Genomic DNA, 24464 nt, shown 5'->3' with positions numbered 1-24464 from the left:
CCGTCACTGACTCAGCCCACCTGGAATGCCAGGCCACCAGAACGTGCCACGAGCCCCGGCCCCCACAGCCGCCCAGCAAGCAGCCAAGACATCGGGCTGAGTCCAGGACAGTCACCCCTCGGACGTTACGCGTGTGGCCGTGACCACGAACCAAAAGCACAACACAAATCGTTCACACACCACCACAGTCTAATGCCCGTCCCGTACCTCGAAGCTTCTGTCCTCGGACACCGCGATGATGACACGTGCCTGCCAAGTGCAAAAGCCGGTCGCGGTCACTGGGCCCTGGGGACCCTGCAGCTCGGCTAGGGTAGACCGGCTCTGGGGGAATTGGTGAGGGAAGACCAGGCACCGAGTGTTCTGGAAATTATTATTTTTATTAAGAAGTTCTATGAACCTCACAGAAAATAGTTTCTATTAAAATTAATTCTACTTTACATAATCCCCTGGTCCGAATTTGGAACTTCCTGTGCATAACGCTGGAAGCTAAAGTTCAGGGGCTGAGCCGAGAGGGAAGCGCCGCGGCCCTGGCCCCGGGAGCAGCGACTGAAGAAATGAGACTGACCAAGGCCGACACCCCCGTCACGCCCTGAAGCAGCATCTGGGGCGCCCCACCTCCCCACGGCCCACACCCCGCACACGCTGCCCCGCCGCACCCGCCGCCGGGCCGGCCCTGCAGAGGCGTCCGCCCTCCATGCCAGGCTTATCACTTTCTCTTTCGGGAGCATCTGTCTTCCTTCAAACACTGTACGTGCTAAGTGTCCTCCTGCTCATCCTGGTTTACCTTCCCCTGACATGAAGATGGTGTTTGTTAGGTATGGGGGGTGACCATCAAAAGGTGTCTGCACAAAACGCTTTAAATATTTACAGCTCAAATGCCAACGTGTCGCTGAACAAGCTCACAGCCCTGCCCTGATCCTAGGTCACCTCCACCATCTGACCTTTTGTTATGTGCGACCCTCAACTTCACAATCTGGCCCAAAATTGTTTGAAGACAGAAACGTCCACTCTGCACCGCAAACTGCCTGGCACACCTGAGGCCCCATGGCTTAACCATCAGTGAAGGTTTGGTGCGCTAACGTCCCTCCTACGCTAGGTTTTGACAGTGGAAATGGCAAGAAAACGCCTTGCAGGCAACTAGCTTTGCTGACTGCATTCATCCGGCAAACAGAAGACAAGACACGACACCAGGCCCTGGAAGATCTGTCTCCAAGCTGCGTCTCGGGCAGAAGGTGAGTTCTGAGGAAGAAGCCGCCTGCTCTCCAGGCCTGGCGTCCGGCCAGCGCGTAGAGCAACCAAAGCACAGAACCCGCAAGAGGTGGCACGCCTGCTTAAACTATCCCAACTGAGAATTAAGGCAGAAGAGGCCAATTCTTGATGAACAGCAGATTTGCTAGAAGAGATAAAAGCACTGCGCTTTCCAGGCCTTGAAGAGACCGCTCAAGGAGGAGCCGATCAGAGAAACACAGTTTACCACACGTGTGCTCAGTGAACGCTGGTGTCCAGACTTCCTGGAAAGGTTTCCTAATTTACACAGAACAGCAGTATCTGGGTCCAGTGCTTTCCAATCGCAAGATAAAGAAATGTTTTCATTCGTTGCCCCTCACATCTTTACAAAAACAGGCCCAGTTACAAAGCCTGCTGGGAAGAGGCAGGTGAGGCCCAGCACCAGGAGCCGTGGGCGTCGTGCCGGGGAACTTCACGCGGTGTCGGGTCTTAGCTCAACGTCCAGTGTGAATACTTTGTTTCCAGCACACACCGCAGCAACATGATCGGTGGGACTAGGCCTTAAACACAGCGCCTTTCCCAGGAGGGTGCCGAGGACGGTCCCTCGTGGAAGTCGCCCTGGAGGGAGTTGGGTCGTTAGTGTAGCGTCCGAGATGACCTCATGGGAGATGCTGAGAGCGCAGCCCTCTGCTCCAGGCTTGCGCGCAGAGTGGCGCGAGCTTTGCTTTGATTCTGGCTCTTTGAGGGCATTAAAAACATTGAAAAGTTCTTCTGGAAACACGTGGGACACAGGCATTGTCTGTAGGGAAGACACTGAATCACGAGGATGACGGCGTGTCTTGCGGAAGGCCACGCGCACAGACTCCAGGTGAGTTGTGCATCCCGTCCTCCCTCCTCCCTGCATCCGCCGCGGCTCCACGCCTGGCCAGTGACCTGCTATGGCCCGTGGCAAGCAGGCAGAAGGGACACTGTGCCCGTCTGAGCAGAAAGGTACTCAAGGAGACAAGACCATTCGGTCATAAAACAAGAGAAATAAGAAATGATGGAAAACACCCACAAGTCGTTTAGACCTTGAAAGCAAACCAGAACTGATCCAGGTGTCAAAACTACTAGATAAGGACATTTAAACAGTCATTATAACTTCATTTCATATGTTCAAAAGGTTAAACAGAGGCTTAGAATATATTTTTAAAAGACCCAATTCTAACTTCAAGAGATGAAAACTAATATGAAAGATGAAAAACACACTAAGTGGGATTAAAAGCAGATTAGACATGGCAGAAAGAGAAGTAGGTAGTCTAAATAGGCCTATATCTGTTAAAGAAAATGAATCAATAATTGATAACCTTCTGAAACAGAAAGCACCAGGCCAAGATGGGCTCACTGGTAAATTCTACTAAACATTTAAGAAAGAAATCAGACCAATTCTTCAAAACGTCTTTCAGAAAATAGAAGAAAAATAAGAGGAAACACTTCAGAAGAAACAGAGGGAATACCTCCTTACTCATTCTATGAAGCCAGTATTACCTGAATACCAAAACCAGACAAAGACATGACAAGAAAAGAAAATTACAGACCAATACCTCTCATGAACAGAGATGCAAAAGTCAACAAAATATTTAAAATATTAGCAAAGCAAATTAAACAATGCATAAAATGAATTATAAACCATGACCAAATGGGATTTATTCCATGAATGCAAGGCTGGTTCAACATTCAAAAATCAACTAATCCACCATATCAACAGGCTAAAGAAGAAAAATCACACAAAAACATCAATAAAAGTAGAAAAAGCATTTTAAAAATCCAACAACAATTCATGATAAAAAAACCTCTCAGTATACTAGTATCTAAGCATAATAAAGAATAGCTACAAAATATCAAAAGTTACCATATTTAAAGGTGAGAAACCAGAAGTTTTCCCACTAAGATCAGAAACAAGGCAAGGATGTCCCCCTCACCACTCCTTTCACCATCATACTGGAAGTCTTAGCTAATGCACTAATACAAGAAAAGAAAAGGAATAGTGTCTGAGAAGGAAGAAGTAAAACTGTCTTTGTTCACAGATGTTTCCATGACTGTCTATGTAGAAAATCCAAAAGAATGAACAAAAAACTCCTGAAACTAAGCAATTTATAGCAAGTTTGCAGGACACAAAGTTAATATATACAATTCTGTTGCTTTCCTATATACTAGCATTAAACAAGTGGACTTTGAAATTAAAAATACAATAACATTTACATTAGCAAAATGTAATGTAATATGAAATAGGTACAAATCTAACAAAATATGCATAAGATCACCATGAGGAAAATTATAAAGCTCTGCTGAAAGAAATCAAAAAGGAACTAAATGAATGGAGAGATACTCCATGTTTGTGGACATGAAGACTCAACATTGTCAAGATGTCAGTTCTTCCCAACTTTATCTACAGATTCAATGCTATCCGAATGAAATCAACAAACTTACTCTGAAGTTTACATGGAGAGGCAAAGGACCAAGAACAGCTGCATAATACTGTAAAATAACACAGTTGGAGGACTGACCTACCTGAGTTCAAAGCTACTCCAAAGCTCCACCAATCGGGCCTGAGTGATGTTGGCAAAAGAAAAGACAAACAGATCACTGGGAGAGGGCAGAGAGCCAGAAAGAGTCAACCGACCTTTAACAAAGGAACAAAGGCAATACAGCGGAGAACACTATACACTTCTAAAAGGTAACATAGGAGAAAATCTAGACGACTTGCGTTGGGCAATGACTTTTTAGATAAGACACCAAAGACATGAGTCATGAAAGTAAGAATTAATAAGCTGGACTTCGTTAGCATTAAAAAATTCTGCTCTGTGAAAGACACTATCAAGAGAATAAAAAGACAAACCACAGACTGGGAGAAAATATTTACAAAAGACATATATAATAAAGGGCTGTGACGCAAAATATACAAAGACCTCTTAAGACACAACAAGAAAATAAGCGACCCAATTTAAAAATGGGCCAAAGACCTTAACAGACACCCCACTAAAGAAGATACACAGATAGCAAGTAAACATATGAAAAGTATATGTCATCAGGGAAAGTCAAATTAAAACAGCAGTAAGATACTACTATCCACTTGTTAGAATGGCTAAAATTCAGAACACTGACAACACCAAATGCTGACGAGGATGTGGAGCAACAAGAACGCTCATCCTTTGCTGGAGGGAACGCAGAGTGGTGTGGCCACCTTATTAGAGTTTCTTACAAAATGAAGCATACTCTCATCACACAACTCAGCAATCCTGCTCTTTGGTATTTACCAAAGGAGTTGAAACTTTAGGTCCACACAAAAATTTGCACAGAAATTTATGTTTATAGCAGCTTTATTCATAATTTCCAAAACTTGAAAGCAACTAAGATGTCCTTTAGTAGGTGAATGAATAAATAAACTCTGGTCCATCCAGACAGTAGAATATGATTCAGCGCTAAAAAGAAATGAGCTATCAAGTCGTGGAAAGACATGGAGCAACCTTAACTACACATGACCAGAGAAAGGAGCCAATCCGTATGATCCCAACATACAACATTCTGGAAAAGGCAGAACTCTGGAGACAGTACAAGATCAGTGGTTGCCAGAAGCTGGGGTAGGGAGGTGCGAACAAGCAGAGCCCAGCGGAATTTCAGGCAGTGAAAACACCCTGCGTGGTGCTAGAGTTGTGGCTACATATCATTGTTCACTTGTCCAAATCCACAAAATGTACCGCACGGCGGGGGAACTCTAAGGCGAGCGATGGACTTCGTGTGAAAACAATGTCAATGTCGGTTCATCGACTGTAACGGATGTACCATCTGGAGGATGCTGAGCACGGGGGAAAACACGCATGTGTGGGCGCATATCACAGGGATATAGGACCTCTCTGTACTTTCCCCTCAATTTTGCCGTAAACCTAAAACTGCTCTTAAAAAATAATGGCCTCAAAATACAAAAAGTAAGTAAAAAGTAGAATCCAAAAAGAAATGTGTAGCCAAAATTCCACAGTAAGAAATATTACCAGGGATAAAGCATGTCACTCCATAATGTTAATGGAGTCACTTCACCAAGAAGACATAAAGATACTGAACATTTACGTGCTTAACAACAGAGCTTCAAAATACATGGAGCAAAACTGATAGAAGAGAAATAGACAAATTCACATTTAGAGTCGTAGATTTCAATATGCCTCTCTCAATAACCGATAGAGCAGGTGGTCATAAATAGAAGACTTGAAGAACGCTATCAACCAGCTCGATCTAACTGACATTACTAAAACAAAAGACACACAAGTATTTATGGCAACTTTCTTTATAACAGTCAAAACTGAAAACAACCTGAACGTCCACCAACAGGAGAACGGATAAACAAATCACAGTATATCCATACAATGGAATACTACTCAATAATCAAAAAGAACAAACTGTTGATACATGCAACAATGTAGATAAATCTCAACACAATTATTCTAAGTGGAAGAAGCCAGACAAAACGAGGAGAAGCTGCCTGATTCCACTTACATAAAACTCTAGAAAATGCACACACACCAATACAAAGTTTATATTTAGATACATGAAGAACCCCTTCAAATCAACAGGAAAAAGACAGATAATTCAGGAGAAAACTGGCAAGAGATTGAACATATATATCACAAAAGAGAATGGCCAAATGGCGAATAAACGTGCACAAAGGAGTCAAACCTCATTAATCATCAGGGAATTGCAAATCATAATTAAGTACCACTACACCCACCAGAAGGGACAACATTAAAAGGACCAAGTGTAGGTGAGGACGTGGACCCACCACGTGAAGAAGGACAGGTTGGTACAACCACTTTGGAAATCTTAGCTTTAACTTTTAGACTAAATATATGCATTCCTTAAGACTCAGCAATTGTATATACATGTGCGTCAAAAGACATATAAAAGAATGTAGCAATCAAAATATGGAAACCAACCAAACCTCCAATAAGAGTAGAATGGATAAAGTGTGGTCTAGCCATACAACGCAATACTGCACAGCAATGAAAACAAGCAATGTGGATAAATCTCATAAGCATAATGGCAAACCAAAGAGACCAGCAAAAAAGAATGTGTGATGTGTGACACCATTTATACAAAGTTCAAACACGAGCAAAGCTACATGCTGGAAGTGGGGCCAGAGCCACCTCTGGGGACGAGACAAGGGAGCACCAGCTGAGGCAGAGCCTGGGCGGTGGCCGCCCGGCTGTGTTCACTTTGGTATTATCACTACAATGTGCACTTAACACCTGGGACACATTTTTCTAAGTATTTTATGCTCCATAGAAAAACAAGAGAGATCAAGCCAGAGACCGGAATGTAGGGTCAACTCATCAATGCAAGTTGTGTTGAAGAAACACATAAAAACCTCTCTTAACTAAGTGGGAAAGAAATCAAAATACAGATTTCCCTTCAGCAATGATGAACAGCTTCCACTATTAGTAAAGTGTTTGCCAGCATAATTGAAAGTTAAAGAAAATTTCAAAGCAAATACAGTTTTGGTTTGCATGTACTGTCATCACTATTCTCAAACCCCTGAAGCCCAAAATGAAGATTAAAACTATCCCAATACCAAAAATGTTGATAGACTTTTGCTCTTTTATTTTTTACAATAAAACCTGTTTTTAACAGTATTAAGATAATTATATTAGTCATAAAATAACCTTTAGAAAGAAAACTGATGTCTTTAAAACCCTATCAGTTTGATGTTAAAGATTCTGCAATAAACTCCCTTAAATGTTGTATTAAAAATCTACAATTAAAATTAAAAGTTCAACTTGTCTTGATTGTGTTAAGAAGAACCTCTTCTTGTTTACATTCTTACTCAAGAAGAAATTTTAAATGATTTTAAAGTATTTAAATTTATTTTTAAATAAAGTGATTCCAGTTTATTTCCTAAGTCAAAGCTTAATATGCTTTGTTTTGTTAGCATTTTTCTCCCGTAGCTGGTAACTGAATCCACAAAGGGCAAACTCACCCAAACAGCATCAGAGGAACACAGCTTGACGGCAAATTTCTGTGACTTAACAAAAAACACGTATAACTTTTTAAATACCTGGTGAGGAGGTTCCTTGGTGTCCCATATACAAAGTTCGTTTCTATCTAAGGGGAAAGCACAGGACTGCCCACTGCAGGCGAACTGAACGTGGGATGCGGACTTCTTGGAATCCACCAGGTATTTTTCCACGACTATATCACCTGCGTGGCCATCATTTATGGAGAAAATCTCTTGTGGTTCTTCCATCTTCAACCTGAAACACAAAGTACATATAAGCGGACTATGGATATGGTATTTCATGCAGAGGACAGTCTGTTGTTTACTCGTAATTACCAGTATGATCACACACACGTCACACCTGGTGACTCGTCTTCCCTCCCCACCCCCAAGAAAAAGAAAATCACTGACACCCCGGAAGTTCCCTGTCATGACTGCTCACTGCTCCCACAGGCTTTCAAGTTAAGCAGACCTCGGTTCCAGCGCCACGGCTCCCACTGAGCAGACCTTGCTTCCACGCGGAGCGCCTGCTCCCCCACTGGGAACGGAAACGCCAGCCACCCTCACAGAGGCCTCGCGAGGACCAAACGATGCTCCAGCACCGGCACCAAGAAGTGCTTTCAGAGAGCCACGACCAAAATCGAAGACTGTCAGCGACGATTAAGATGCAAAGTTATGGGCTTCCCAGGTGGCGCAGTGGTTGAGAGTCCGCCTGCCAATGCAGGGAACACGGGTTCGTGCCCCGGTCCGGGAAGATCCCACATGCTGCGGAGCGGCTGGGCCCGTGAGCCATGGCCGCTGAGCCTGCGCGTCCGGAGCCTGTGCTCCACAGTGGGAGGGGCCGCAGCAGTGAGAGGCCCGCGTACCGCAAAAGAAAAAACAAAAAACAAGATGCAAAGTTATGTTCTACACTGATGAACAAAGTCAGTGGTGAACTACAAAACAAATCCATACCCGTTGTGCAGCTGGGACTCGTTCATCTAGTTCACAACATTCTAGGTCGTTAAAGTTGGTTATCTCGGCTTATACAACCACTGGTTCACTGGCTGTGTCTTATAAAGCATCAATCAGTGACACACAGACAGAAATGAAAACAGTCTCAGACTTGTCCCACTTCACAGTCAGTAACTCCGTAACGGCTACCGGGTTATACACATGCGGCAGTAGCCCTGGGTCACCCCTGATTCCACACCGCCTCACGAGCACCAGACACACCTGAAGCCTCAGCTACAAAGTCGTGAGCAAAGCGCTTCGCCATCCGGCCACCAAGCTGGTTGTTTAGATTCAGAGAACCCAGCCACGTGGTCACCATGCTGGCTGTGTGGACTCGGCCTGGACAGGCCTCTTGGGGGAAGTGGCAGTTAACACAGAAGAAGACTCTGGACAGTTACCAGCAGAGATGGGGTGGGGCTAAGAAGTGGGGGCAGCTGATGCTCCCGAGGGGAGATCCTGGGATGGTCGCTGCTCAACAGACCGCAGAGCAGGGCTCATCCTTATGCTCAGGGGACCCTGGGGAGCTAAGAACTGAGACAATCAGGGCTGCCCGTCCGGAAACACACACGTCAATCTGGCCGCAGCACCGGGGGTCAGAGTTGAGAGGGGCTGGGTGGGGACGACGGGGCTAAAGCCAAGTCCAGGCCTGGGGTCTGGCCCAGAGAGCCTGGTCAGTAGCTCTGCAAGGACAACGGAAGGTCAGCCAACACCTCAGTTTCCACCCTCTTCTTCCCTTGCAGACCTTTCCTGTCCCCACATTTCTCTTAACCGCACAACCGTTTTCCTAGTTTCCAAGTTTCCAGGCACAAAGCTTGAGTGAATATTAATTCCTTCCTTTGTTTGCCCTCATATCCAATCCATGCCCAGCCCTTTCTTTCTTCGTGGGGAATTTCAGATTTGTCCCTCAAACACCCAGCGAGTGAAGGGTCATGCCAATCCTAAAAGTATAATCTGCTGCAGACACCTGGTGGATTACCTGCTAAAATTGCAGTGATTCTCTCTTTCGGGGGCCAGAATCCCATTAGCACAGAAGCAAAGAACGCGGAAGCCGAGGGCAAGCGGGATGCTGCCGTGGGGTGTGGAGCGGAGGACGCTCTGTGTAGAGAACAGCAGGACTGGGTCTGGGCCACTGGGTCCCAGCATTTGGTTCTACTCCTTCTGTCTTGAATTTGGTGGGGTTTCCCTTCATCTAGGCTATTCTGTTATTTCCAACCAGAGAGCCCTAAATGATGGACTATCTGATTTCATTCCAACTGTGAAAAGAAACAGCACACAATCTGAGACAGCGGGAGCGCAGGACCTCAGCGGTGGGAAGTTCACCGCCAGAGGGGACCGGCCGAGGGGCCTCAGGCTGGGGCTCCCACGCAGCACGCCCCGCACGACGAGGAATGTACAGATCTAGGCTCCCCAGGCCACTTCATGGAGGGTGACCCCCCAGCATACACCTCCTGGGTCGATGGGTGGGGCTGTAATCACCTCCCAGCCTGCAGGTGCAGGGCTCGCGATTTAACAAGACAAAAGAGACAAACAAAAACATGCTACCTAAGAAACTCTGTTGGAAATAACCCCAAAGAAGGCAGGAAGCACTTCCAATAGGAGGTGGATAGGAGGCCTTATTTTAGCACCTGTAAGGCCAGACACCAGACCCAGTCAGGCCTTGTGCGCTCCCCGATCTCCCCAGGACACACATTCTCTGTAGTAATAAATCAGACTTTGAAAGACTTGAGAAGCCTGCGATGTTTGGAGAAAACAAAAACAAAAATAAAATGTGTTGAATATTTTAAAGCACATTCTTCTCTAATTTACAAATTGGTTTTACTTACTTATTTTACATTTTCCAAGGTACAGCAGAGAGCTTCATATAAAAAATAGCTAAATGTTTCAAAGCTACCATGATTTGCTTTGCAAGTTTTATAATTGTAAAGTACCCAGTGCCTAGCACTGCTGGCACGTGGAAATGATGGGTGTACGTGTCCCCAGTAGATGAAAGGAAGTTACTGTGCCTCCTTCCGCTGTGTTTTGAAAGCATAAACATTTCAAGAAACACATGAAATAATATATCAAAAGTCACAATTGTTTCAAAATTTTTAAGAATCCACCCATCAAACTGTGATAAACTGTATTGTATTTGCCTTATTTCAACTGTCTTAATCTCTTCTGTAATTCCTATAGAGTTTATCACCATGATTTGCAAATAGTACTTTCATAGATATTAACATGTAGATTTGTGTTTATTAATAATACATTATACCACTTAATTCTTACAATAATCCTTTAAAATGGTTATATTTTTTCCCATTTTCCAGAGAACAAAATCAGAAAGATTAGAAAGTGTTAAGACTACTCAGTGGAATCGCCACACCTACACTTTCTGACTCGTGGTGGGTAGCACCTCCACCAGGTGCTTTAATGTAACCTCACAGCCCATCTGGTCCCAGAAAGCGTTGCCTCAGCAGAGAAGGAAACACACCGAGGGGAGGAGCATGGGTCTGGTCTGCCACTCAGGGCCACCTCAGTGGCTTGGCATCTATGCCCACGGCGGCAGGTGACCATGCTCGGAGCTGCCACCTCCAAACCTACTCACCCTATTTATTCTGACTTGAGCCCCAAGAGGATTTGCCAACCCTCAGGACCAAATGCATGGTTTGGGCTGGTCTCTCCCAGGACATAGATGTGGTTTTCCTTTGCACTGAGTTGTAGCCCATCCCAACTAATTCTAACCAACAGGCTGAGCAGAGCCCAGGACAGAACTCTGCACAGACAGCTGAGCTGGGATACAGTATGAAGGAATATCACCCTGAGTGTAAGAAACAGACCATTTTAATTTTCAGAGACTAGACAAACACTTGGGAAATAATAGCAAAAACAACTGAATTTCAGATGGATTGCAGGTTACCAAACACAATTAAAAAATAAAAAACAACGAAGGGTTCAAGATGGTGGAGTAGAAGGATGTGCGCTCACTCCCTCTTGCGAGAGCACCGGAATCACAACTAACTGCTGAACAATCATCGACAGGAAGACACTGGAACTCACCAAAAAAGATACCCCACATCCAAAGACAAAGGAGAAGCCACAATGAGACGGTAGCGGGGGCACAATCACAATAAAATCAAATCCCATAACTGCTGGGTGGGTGACAGACACTGGAGAACAATTATACCACAGGAGTCCACCCACTGGAGTGAAGGTTCTGAGCCCCACGTCAGGCTTCCCAACCTGGGGGTCCGGCAACGGGAGGAGGAATTCCTAGAAAATCAGACTTTGAAGCCTAGTGGGATTTGATTGCAGGACTTCGACAGGACTGGGGGAAACAAAGACTCCACTCTTGGAGGGCACACACAAAGTAGTGTGCGCATCGGGACCCAGGGAAGGAGCAGTGACCCCACAGGAGACTGAACCAGACCTACCTGCTAGTGTTGGAGGGTCTCCTGCAGAGGCGGGGGGTGGCTGTGTCTCACCGTGAGGACAAGGACACTGGCAGCAGAAATTCTGGGAAGTGCTCCTTGGCGTGAGCCCTCCCAGAGTCGCCATTAACCCCACCAAAGAGCCAGGTAGGAGCAGTGTTGGGTCGCCTCAGGCCAAACAACCAAAAGGGAGGGAACCCAGCCCCACCCATCAGCAGACAAGCAGATTAAAGTTTTACTGAGCTCTGCCCACCAGAGCAACGGTCAGCTCTACCCACCACCAGTCCGTCCCATCAGGAAACTTGCACAAGCCCCTTAGCTAGCCTCATCCACCAGAGGGCAGACAGCAGACGCAAGAAGAACTACAATCCTGCAGCCTGTGGAACAAAAACCACATTCACAGAAGGATAGACAAGATGAAAAGGCAGAGGGCTATGTACCAGATGAAGGAACAAGATAAAACCCCAGAGAAACAACTAAATGAACTGGAGATAGGCAACGTTCCAGAAAAAGAATTCAGAATAATGATAGTGAAGATGATCCAAGACCTCAGAAAAAGAATGGAGGCAAAGATGGAGAAGATGCAAGAAATGTTTAACAAAAACCTAGAAGAATTAAAGACCAAACGGAGATGAACAATACAATAACTGAAATGAAAAATACGCTAGAAGGAATCAATAGCAGAATAACTGAGGCAGATGAACGGATAAGTGACCTGGAAGACAGAATGGTGGAATTCACTGCCGGGGAACAGAATAAAGAAAAAAGAATGAAAAGAAATGAAGACAGCCTAAGAGACCTCTGGGACAACATTAAATGCAACAACATTTGCATCATAGGGGTCCATAGGGGTCCCAGAAGGAGAAGAGAGAGAGAAAGGACCCAAGATAATATTTGAAGAGATTACAGTCAAAAACTTCCCTAACAGGGGAAAGGAAATAGCCACCCAAGTCCAGGAAGCACAGAGAGTCCCAGGCAGGATAAATCCAAGGACAAGACACATAGTAATCAAACTGACAAAAATTAAAGACAAAGAAAAATTATTGAAAGCAACAAGGGAAAAATGACAAATAATGTACAAGGGAACTCCCATAAGGTTAACAGCTGATTTCTCAGCAGAAACTCTGCAAGCCAGAAGGGAGTGGCATGATATATTTAAAGTGATGAAAGTGAAGAACCTACATCCAAGATTACTCTACCCAGCAAAGATCTCATTCAGACTCGACAGAGAAATCAAAAGCTTTACCGACAAGCAAAAGCTAAGAGAGTTATGCACCACCAAACCAGCTCTACAACAAATGCTAAAGGAACTTCTCTAGGCAGGAAACACAAGAGAAGAAAGGACCTACACAAACAAATCCATAACAATTAAGAAAATGGCAAGAGGAACATACATATCAATAATTACCTTAAACATGAATGGATTAAATGCTCCAACCAAAAGACACAGGCTCTCAGAATGGATACAAACACAAGACCCATATATGTGCTGTCTACAAGACACCCACTTCAGACCTAGGGACACACACAGATTGAAAGTGAGGGGATGGAAAAAGATATTCCACGCAAATGGAAATCAAAAGAAAGCTGGAGTAGCAATTCTCATATCAGATAAAACAGACTTTAAAATAATGTTCCAAGAGACAAGGAAGGACACTACATAATGATCAAGGGATAAATCCAAGAAGAAGATATAACAATTGTAAATATTTATGCACCCAACATAGGAGCAACTCAATACATAAGGCAACTGCTAATAGCTATAAAAGAGGAAATTGACAGTTACACAATAATAGTGGGGGACTTTAACACCTCACTTACACCAATGGACAGATCATCCAAACAGAAAATTAATAAGGAAACACAAGCTTTAAATGACACAATAGACCAAATAGATTTAATTGATATTTATAGGACATTCCATCCAAAAAGAGCAGATTACACTTTCTTCTCAAGTGCACATGGAACATTCTCCAGGATAGATCACATCTTGGGTCACAAATCAAGCCTCAGTAAATTTAAGAAAATTGAAATCATACCAAGCATCTTTTCTGACCACAAAGCTAGAAGATTAGAAATCAATTACAGGGGAAAAAACCCACAAACACACGGAGGCTAAACAGTATGTTACTAAATAACCAAGAGATCATTGAAGAAATCAAAGAGGAAATCAAAAAATACCTAGAGACAAATGACAACGAAAACACAACGATCCAAGACCTATGGGATGCAGCAAAAGCAGTTCTAAGAGGGAAGTTTAGAGCAATACAGTCCTACCTCAAGAAACAAGAAAAATCTCAAATAAACAATCTAACCTTACACCTAAAGGAACTAGACAAAGAAGAACAAACAAAACCCAAAGTTAGTAGAAGGAAAGAAATCATAAAGATCAGAGCAGAAAAAAAGGAAAAAGAAACAAATAAAAAACAATAGCAAGAATCAATAAAACTAAAAGCTGGTTCTTTTAGAAGATAAACAAAATTTATAGACCATTAGCCAGACTCATCAAGAAAAAGAGGGAGAGGACTCAAATCAATAAAATTAGAAATGAAAAAGGAGAAGTTACAACAGACACCACAGAAATACAAAGCATCCTAAGAGACTACTACAAGCAACTCTATGCCAATAAAATGGACAACCTGCAAGAAATGGACAAACTCTTAGAAAGGTATAACCTTCCAAGACTGAACCAGGAAGAAATAGAAAATATTAACAGACCAATCACAAGTAATGAAATTGAAACTGTGATTAAAAGTCTTCCAACACGGCTTCCCTGGTGGCGCAGTGGTTGAGAGTCTGCTTGCCGATGCAGGGGACGCAGGTTCGTGCCCTGGCCCGGGAAGATCCCACATGCCGCAGAGCGGCTGGGCCCGTGAGCCATGGCCACTGAGCCTGCACGTCTAGAGCCTGTGCTCCGCAACAGGAGAGGCCACAACAGTGAGAGGCCCACGTACCGCAAAAAAAAAAAAAAAAAGTATTCCAACAAACAAAGTCCAGGACCAGATGGCTTCACAGGTAAATTCTATCAAACATTTAGAGAAGAGCTAACACTCATCCTTCTCAAACTCTACCAAAAAATTGCAGAGGAAGAAACACTCCCAAACTCATTCTATGAGGCCACCATCACCCTGATACCAAAACCAGACAAAGATACTACAAAAAGAGATAATTACAGACCAATATCACTGATGAATACAGATGCCAAACTCCTCAACAAAATACTAGCAAACAGAATCCAACAACACATTAAAAGGATCATACACCATGATCAAGCAGGATTTATCTCAGGGATGCAAGGATTCTTCAATATATATTCTTCAATATATATGCAAATCAATCAATGTGATATACCATATTAACAAACTGAATAATAAAAACCTTATGATCATCTCAATAGATGCAGAAAAAGCTTATGACAAAATTCAACACCCATTTATGATAAAAACTCTCCAGAAAGTGGGCATAAAGGGAACCTACCACAACATAATAAAGGCCATATATGACAAATGCACAGCAAACATCATTCTCAATGGTGAAAAACTGAAAGCATTTCCTCTAAGATCAGGAACAAGACAAGGATGACCACTCTCACCACTATTATTCAACATAGCTTTGGAAGTCCAGGCCACAGCAATCAGAGAAGAAAATGAAAGAAAAGGAATACAAATTGGAAAAGAAGAAGTAAAACTGTCGCTGTTTGCAGATGGCATGATACTGAGAATCCTAAACATGCCACCAAAAAACTACTAGAGCTAATCAATGGATCTGGTAAAGTTGCAGGATACAAAATTAATGCACAGAAATCTCTTGCATTCCTATACACTAATGATGAAAAATATGAAAGAGAAATTAAGGAAACACTCCCATTTACCATTACAACAAAGAGAATAAAATACCTAGGAATAAACCTACCTAGGGAGAAAAAAGACCTGCAGGCAGAAACCTATAAGACACTGATGGAAGAAATTAAAGATGATACCAACAGATGGAGAAATATACCATGTTCTTGGATTGGAAGAATCAATATTGTGAAAATGACTATACTACCCAAAGCAATCTACAGATTCAATGCAATCCCTATCAAATTACCAATGGCATTTTTTACAGAACTAAAACAAAAAATTTTAAAATTTGTATGGTAACACAAAAGACCCCGAATAGCCAAAGTAGTCTTGAAGGAAAAAAACAGAGCTGGAGGAATGAGACTCCCTGACTTCAGATTATGCTACAAAGCTACAGTATTCAAAACAATATGGTGCTGGCACAAAAACAGAAATATAGATCAATGGAACAGGACAGAAAGCCCAGAGGTAAACCCACACACCTATGGTCAGCTAATCTATGACAAAGGAGGCAAGGGTATACAATGGAGAAAGACAGTCTCTTCAATAAGTGGTGCTGGGAAAACTGGACAGCTACATGTAAAAGAATGAAATTAGAACACTCCCTAACATCATACACAAAAATAAACTCAAAATGGATTAGAGACCTAAATGTAAGACTGGACACTATAAGACTCAGAGAGGAAAACATAGGAAGAACACTCTTTAACATAAATCATAGCAAGATCTTTTTTGATCCACCTCCTGGAGTAATGGAAATAAAAACAATAATAAACAAATGGGACCTAATGAAACTTAAAATCTTTTGCAAAGCATAGGAAACTACAAATGAGACAAAACGACAACCCTCAGAATGGGAGAAGATACTGCAAATGAATCAACGGACAAAGGATTAATCTCCAAAATATATAAACAGCTCATGCAGCTCAATAGTAAAAAAAACAAACGACCCAATCCAAAAGTGGACAGAAGACCTAAATAGACATTTCTCCAAAGAAGACATACAGATGGCCAAGAAGCACATGAAAACCTACTCAACATCACTAATTATTAGAGAAATGCAAATCAAAACTACAATGAGGTATCGCCTCACACCAGTTAGAATGGGCATCATCAGAAAATCTACAAACAACAAATGCTGGAGAGGGTGTGGAGGAAAGGGAACCCTCTTGCACTCTTGGTGGGAATGTAAATTGATACAGCCACTATGGAGAACAGTATGGAGGTTCCTTAAAAGACGAAAAATAGAATTACCATATGATCCAGCAATCCCACTACTGGGCATATACCCAGAGAAAACCATAATTCAAAAAGACACATGCACCCCAATGTTTATTGCAGCTCTATTTACAATAGCCAGGACATGGAAGCAACCTAAGTGTCCATCGACAGACGAATGGATAAAGAAGATATGGCACATATATACAATGGAATATTACTCAGCCATAAAAAGGAACGAAATTGGGTCATTTGTAGAGACGTGGATGGATCCAGAGACTGTCATACAGAGTGAAGTAAGCAGAAAGAGATAAACAAATATCGTATATTAACACATATATGTGGAACCTAGAAAAATGGTACAGATGAACTGGTTTGCTAGGCAGAAATAGAGACACAGATGTAGAGAACAAACGTATGGACACCAAGGGGGGAAAGTGGTGGTGGTGGGGGTGGGGTGGGATGAATTGGGCGATTGGGATTGACGTGTATACACTAATATGTATAAAATGGATAACTAATGAGAACCTGCTGTATAAAAAAATAAAAATTCAAAAATTCAAAAATAAAATAAAATAAAAAACAAAAAGTATTGAAAAAATCTGAAACAATAAAGACAAAGAATCAACATCCTGTCAATTGAAGAAAAACGCACAACCTAAAAGTTGAGAGTTAAGTTTTATTCAGGGAACTTACTGAGGACTATAGCCTGGGAGGCAGCTTCTCACATGGGTCTGAGGACCTGCTCCAAAGTGGTCAGGGAAGAGCCAGGATATACAGGAGTTTTTGCTGAAAAACAAAACAAAACAAATGAACAAGAAACCTGTAGTCGAACAATGAAAGATTACTTCACAAAGAACAGACATCTCAAGTTAATGCTTTTCGTGCTTTTATATATATAGGAAGATGCAAGAGTCTAGGCTCATTGAAATCATTCCTTAGGTATGCACCGTACCTACCTAGGGCCAGTACCCTGGTTTTCCCCACCCTGAGTCCCCTCAGGGTGCACCGTGGCAGATGGCTTGATGGCAGACAACATTCATTGTTTACTGGGATGGCAGGTGACATTCTTTATCCACTATCCTTAAAAATTAGAGAGCTATTATAAATAAGTGAGAAAAAGCTTAAAACCCATTATCATGCAGCCAGGAAAACATCCCTTTTGAGGCTAAAATCTGTATGGTTTCTTTCCTTCTGCTAACTTTAGTTGTTTGTTCTTCTTTCTCTAGTTCCTTTAGGTGTAAGGTTAGATTGTTTATTTGAGATTTTTCTTGTTTCTTGAGGTAGGACTGTATTGCTATAAACTTCCCTCATAGAACTGCTTTTGCTGCATCAAATAGGTTTTGGGTTGTTGTGTTTTCATTGTCATTTGTTTCTAGGTATTTTTTTATTTCTTCTTTGATTTATTCAGTGGTCTCTTGGTTATTCAGTAGCGTATTGTTTAGCCTCCATGTGTTTGTATTTTTTACAATTTTTTTCCTGTAATTGATATCTAGTCTTATAGTGTTGTGGTCAGAAAAGACACTTGATATGATTTCAATTTTCTTAATTTACCAAGTCTTGATTTGTGACCCAAGATATGATCTATCCTGGAGAATGTTCCATGAGCACTTGAGAAGAAAGTGTATTCTGTTGTTTTTTGGATGGAATGTCCTATAAATATCAATTAAGTCCATCTTATGTCATGTGTCATTTAAAGCTTGTGTTTCCTTATTAATTTTCAATTTGGATGATCTGTCCATTGGTGAAAGTGGGGTGTTAAAGTCCCCTACTATTATTGTGTTACTGTTGACTTCCTCTTTTGTGGCTGTTAGCAGTTGCCTTATGTATTGAGTTGCTCCTATGCTCAGTGCATAAATATTTATAATTGTTATATCTTCTTGGATTGATCCCTTGATCATCATAGAGTGCCTTTCTTTGTCTCTTGTAATAGTTTTTATCTTAAAATCTATTTTGTCTGATATGAGAATTGCTACTCCAGCTTTCTTTTGATTTCCATTTGCATGGAATATCTTTTTCCATCCCCTCACTTTCAGTCTGTATGTGTCCCTACGTCTGAAGTGGGTCTCTTGTAGACAGCATATGTACCAGTCTTGTTTTTGTATCCATTCAGCCAGTCTGTGTCTTTTGGTTGGAGCATTTAATCCATTTACATTTAAGGTAATTATTGATATATATGTTCCTATTACCATTTTCTTAATTGTTTTGGGTTTGTTTTTGTAGGTCTTTTCCTTCTCTTGAGTTTCCTGCCTAGAGAAGTTCCTTTAGCATTTGTTGTAGAGCTGGTTTGGTGGTGCTGAATTCTCTTAACTTTTGCTTGTATGTAAAGTTTTTAATTTCTCCATCAAATCTGAATGAGGTCTTTGCTGGGTAGAGTAATCTTGGATGTAGGTTCTTCCATTTCATGACTTTAAGTATGTCCTGCCACTCCCTTCTGGCTTTCAGAGTTTCTGCTGAAAGATCGATCAGCTGTTAACCTTATGGGGATTCCCTTGTATGTTATTTGTTGCTTTTCGCTTGCTGCTTTTAATATTTTTTCTTTGTATTTAATTTTTATGGTTTATTAATATGTATCTTGCTGTGTTTCTCTTTGGGTTTATCCTGTATGGGACTGTCTGTGCTTCCTGGACTTGACTGACTATTTCCTTTCCCATGTTAGGGAAGTTTCTGACTATAATCTCTTCAAATATTTTCCCAGACCCTTTCTTTTTCTCTTCTTCCTCTGGGACCCCTATTGTTCGAATGTTGCTGTGTTTAATGTCCCAGAGGTCTCTGAGACTGTCCTCAGTTCTGTTCATTCTTTTTTCTTTACTCTGCTCCCTGGCAGTTATTTCCACCCCTTTATCTTCCAGCTCACTTACCCGTTCTTCTGCCTCAGTTATTCTGCTATTGATTCCTTCTAGAGTATTTTTAATTTCAGTAATTGTGTTGTTCATCACTGTTCATTTGCTCTTTAGTTCTTCTAGATCCTTGTTAAATGTTTCTTGTATTTTCTCCATTCTGTTTCCGAGATTTTGGATCATCTTTACTATCATTACTCTGAATTCTTTTTCAGGTAGCTTGCCTATTTCATCTTTATCTATTTGTTCTTGTAGGTTTTTACCTTCCTCCTTCGTCTGTAACATATTTTTCTGTCGTTTCTTTTTTTTTTTTTTCCGACGGGTGGAGCTGTATTCCTGTCTTACTGGTTGTTTGGCCTGAGACGTCCAGCACTGGAGTTTGCAGGCAGTTGGATAGAGCCGGGTCTTGGTGCTGAGATGAGGACCTCTGGGAGGCCTCACATCAATTAATATTCCCTGGGGTCTGAGGTTCTCTTGTCAGTCCAGCAGTTTGGACTCAGAGCTCCCACCACAGGCGCTCGGGCCTGACCTCCAGCCTGGGAACCGAGATCCCACAAGCTTTGTGGAAAGAAAGAAAGAGAGAGAAAGAGAGGGAGGGTGGGAGGGAGAGAGAGAGAGAGAGAAAGAAAGAAAAAGAAAGAAAGAAAGAAAGAAAGAAAGAAAGAAAGAAAGAAAGAAAGAAAGAAAGGAAGAAAGGAAGGAAGGAAGGAAGGAAGGAAGGAAGGAAGGAAGGAAGGAAGGAGGAAGGAAGGAAGGAAGGAAGGAAAGAATGAAAGGAAGGAAGGAAGAAAGGAAGAAAGAAAGAAGGAAAGAAGCAGTACAATATCAAAGAATAGAAAACAAAATAAAATTAGAAAGATAAAAAATATATTAGGAAAAATAAAACTATAATTGAAACAACCAGTCGCTCGGGGTTCCTCCCATCCCCTTTGGTGTCCGTGGTCCCCCACCGGTGCCTGGTAGGTGCCCTGGCTGTGCAGAGACGCGAATTCCGCGGCCTCCTAGTACTCCATCTTCTCCTGCTAGTTTTTCACCAAAAAAACCCTTCCACTTTATCCCTACAGCCAAACCACATTTCCCGGCCTCTCTGGAAGTCGCACAACCCAGCTGAATGCAGGGAGAAGCTGCAGCCCTACGCACAGGCTAGGCCCCACCGGCACGAGCCTCCGTCCACCGGAACACCAAGAGAGGGCGCTTAGTGGAAAGCACTGGTCACCTGAGCTGCTACCCAGTAGGGTTCACCTGACCAGCAGCACTGGGCTGGAGTGGTGAAAAGCAGGAAACGAACTTCTACTGTGTCAGGCACTGAAACGTGAGATTATTTGCAAAAGCCCGCCCAGACGCACCAGAACACGGTATGCAGGTGGTCCACGGTGACGGAGCATCTGGTTAAACTCCACTTTGTAATGACCTGGAAGGCAGACCCCTCTCTCTGATCCTGCAGCCCTCAAGGAAATGATGGGAAAGAACCAGCATTGGTAGCCCACACTTAAAGTTGGCTCAAGCAAGCAGAAACGAGTGGAAACAGAAAGTATCCAGAAGCCTGGGGGCTTCAGGGAGGCAGACTGGAATGGGTTGCCCCTCAAAGCTCCAAAGAGACCAGGGACCATCTAGACTCAGCCTTCCCGGGAAGGTCAGGTCAAGGATGGTTACCTTCCCACTCAAGCCTTTAGTTCCACATAACCTCCAGGTCTCAGCCATTCAGTTTCAAGAGAGACAGACAGCAAGTAAGCACGAAGAAAAGAAAACGTCGGGCTGGAACCGCACACCCGGCGGGACTGAGGTAGAGCTGCCGGCTGGCAGGCGGAGCTGACAGGACGAACAGAGCCAGGCGCCCACGTGCTCCTGGGAGAGCCAGGAGGCCAGAGCAAGGGCACAGCAGGCGCGACGGCTGACTGCTTAGGACTGAGCGTCTCTGGGCCCCCGTCTTCACGGCTGCAGGAGGGGGACCACGGCAGCCCCCTCCTCACAGACCACTTTACACGAGGCCACGGAGGGGAAGGTCTGAGGGGCGGACCAAAGGCTTCAGAAAACAGCCGTCCGGTCCCCAGGCAGCAGAGTCAGGGTCCACTTGGGAAACTCCTCCAACACCCACTCCACCCGATTTCAGCACTGCTATGGCCCTGTCTCCCTTATGAAGGGGAGAGTCTCTGGAGGCGGAGCAGTTCATGGGTCACTGGGCCCTGAGGAACCACTGTCCGGCGCTGACGGGGAGAGCAGTGCATGCTGGGAGTCCTCTGTGTCCCGCTGGACGCCCTGCCCAGGTTGTGCCCCGGGGAGGTGGGTTCTGCTTGTGGGCTCAGAGCTGAAGCAGACCTCTGGCTTTAGTCAGATAACGGAGGCTGCCCCTGTTCCCCGAGCCATTCCCTTCCCTTCTGGAAACTACAAGATCCAGCTTCCTTGGAGCTAAGTGCCACCACGCGGTTGAGTTCTGGCCAGGGCAGCAGGGGCAGGGAGTGTGTGGGATAAGCAATGCAGGCCACTTACAAGCCCAGCCCAGAAAACCCTCCCACCTGACTCTCTTCCCCCCCCCCAACCCCCCCGCTAGGTGGAGAGGGCTTGGAGGGCCTACTGAGGAGGGAACCACCAGGTGGAGAGATGCTGAGGAGTGGCATCCGGCCTGAACAGCCACAAGGACCCTGTGGGCAGGAAGCACGCTATTATCTGTCAGGGTCCTGTGCTTCCGCACTAGTCTACCCACACCGACAGAAATCGTTTAACCTTTTTCATGTACAAAAGCAATACAATGCAAAATATTTAAACAATGCAAAAATAATAGAGTTGGCCTTTCCCTCCCTACCTCCCGTCCTTGCTGTGTCTTCCCCCGAGGAAAATCAATGTAAGAGTCCAGTATGCGCATCACAGGAACAAGTCTGAGAGGACACACTACAGTTAGTTTCTAATAAGGTTCTCGTGTATCTCAGGCTACAGAAGCACCTTAGGAAAATCTGGAGACAGTGGCTGCTAGAGAGACCATTGTTTTAAAGTTAAGTCAGTAAATCCCAGACAGCTAGAGGCTGTATATTCAAGACCCTTTCACTGATACAGCAGAGCATGTAAATTGCACAAAATTAGAAAATCCAGACTAGGAAAAAAAACAAGGGGCACCACTGTTAAAACCTTGCGCATCTCCTTTTTTTTTTTCATTTGTATAAATGTGTATATGTATATTTTTTAGAAAGAGAAAACTACTCCACTTTGAGTAAAAAAGATCATAATCTTTCTCTTTTAGCAGCTAAGCCAGCCAGAGATGTGCCAATTTATTCTTGAGTTAGGAAAACACAGTGTGGTAGTCAGACAGCAGGTTGAGTGCCCACAGGCACCATAATTAAAGTACCCTTAATGGCTTACTTTGTAGCAAAAGAAAATATAAAGTTCTACACATTCGCCAGAACCAGAGACAGGTTCTAATTCTAGCTACTTTGAGGACAGAACTAGTATAAAAATGGAGTAATGGCTGATCACGGAGGTATGGGAACACTACCAAATTATACTCAGGCATTCCCGTGACTTTAAGTCCTTTCCTAAGTTATTAAACACTTTAAAAGGTATTACTACTCTTTATATTTAGCTGCTTTAATTAAAAATAAAACTGATACACTCTGTTGGTCAGGCTGAGTAAAGCCTGATTTCACAAACCTGTGGTTCTTGAAACACGAATTTTGTACTTCTAAGCCATGTGAATGAAGAAAGCTGTCTGCCATATCAGTAAACACAGGATGTTGCAGCCATCAAACCGTCACATTACAGCATCCCAACGGTGCACCCTGAGGGGACTCAGGATGAGAAAACACAGGATACTGGCCCCAGATAGCTGAAGTGCATATCAAAGGAATGATTTCAGTGAGCCCAGACTCTTGCACCTTCCCATACATAGAAAAGCACTAAATTCCTTAACTTGAGATATCTGGTTTTCTCTAATTAACAGTAATCTTTTGATGTTCCAACTACCTGGTCTTTGTTACAAAAGTTCCTACATATCCTGGCTTCCCCCTTGCCTCTTCGCAGCCGTCCCTCAGAGCTATCTGAGAGTCCTGTCTCCTGAGCTTGAAGTCCTCAGAATGTCCACCGAATAAAACATAACTCTCAGCTTTTAGGTTGTGCTTTTTTTTTCAGTCCACACCACCATGACTTGTTAGGCAAGCACAAATCATTGACTACCAATAGCAGTAATGATGCTGAAGTTTTAAAGTCAATCTTTTCCAATGATTTAAGACAGATCCAGATGTATCTCTATAACCTACACACTCCCTTGTATTCCAGTCTGATATGCTTTCTTGACAGGAAAATGTTAAACTTGGAACAGCCCCGGTTCAGCGGATGTCACATGTAACCAGATACTTCTTGCAGGAGGAAGTGTTGAGGTCCACTAGTGCCATCTCATCATCAACCCAAACCAGTAACTACCCACCTGGATACAATTTCTCCTAACTTCACGCAAATCAACCCCCCCAAAATAATCAGCCTTAAGTCTGTCATGTCTCTTTTACATGCCCAAAGGTGACAGCAAATGTAACTATTCAATGCGGCAACAGACATATTCTTTCACCCAACACATGACAATCTCCTTAGCAACATGACCAACCCACATCTTGTAGCTACTTAGCAGAGTTCAGGTTCTGTAGAAAGGAGCACAAGGGTCACTGCCTGTTTTTAATATTTACACTCCACCTGTTTCCACAAAAGTGATTCATTAAGTTCTAAAATGAAACACAGGAATTGGAATCAACACGAAAGTGTGATACTAAAATGCACATAATCTTTCTTGGGAGAATCTTTTCCAATGGCCAACAGGCGTCCATTAACACCATATTCCAAATTAACAAAATAAATGCTGAATATAAATACAACTTCAGTCTGAAGCCTCTCTTAGGAGCATTTCGAGAAGTAACACAGTTAAGAGAAAGAGAGAACA

At 43.2% G+C, this 24464-nt stretch overlaps 1 protein-coding gene across 1 annotated transcript in view; it reads right to left on the bottom strand.

Moving 5' to 3' along the window:
- The window catches only part of WDR27 (WD repeat domain 27), a gene marked incomplete at its 3' end in the record, with an annotated part of 47103 nt that overhangs the window by 22535 nt on the left and 104 nt on the right, over nucleotides 1–24464 (bottom strand). The window contains 4 exon segments of the mRNA XM_082855446.1: nucleotides 208–321; nucleotides 1727–2026; nucleotides 7232–7505; nucleotides 17406–17498. Of these exon segments, the coding sequence (XP_082711572.1) occupies nucleotides 208–321; nucleotides 1727–2026; nucleotides 7232–7498 (681 nt within the window). The 5' untranslated portion in view covers nucleotides 7499–7505; nucleotides 17406–17498.

Source organism: Leucopleurus acutus (genome assembly GCF_964270905.1).
Source record: "Leucopleurus acutus genome assembly, chromosome: 15".
NCBI lineage: Eukaryota > Metazoa > Chordata > Mammalia > Artiodactyla > Delphinidae > Leucopleurus > Leucopleurus acutus.
This window is presented reverse-complemented; position numbering and strand designations above follow the sequence as displayed.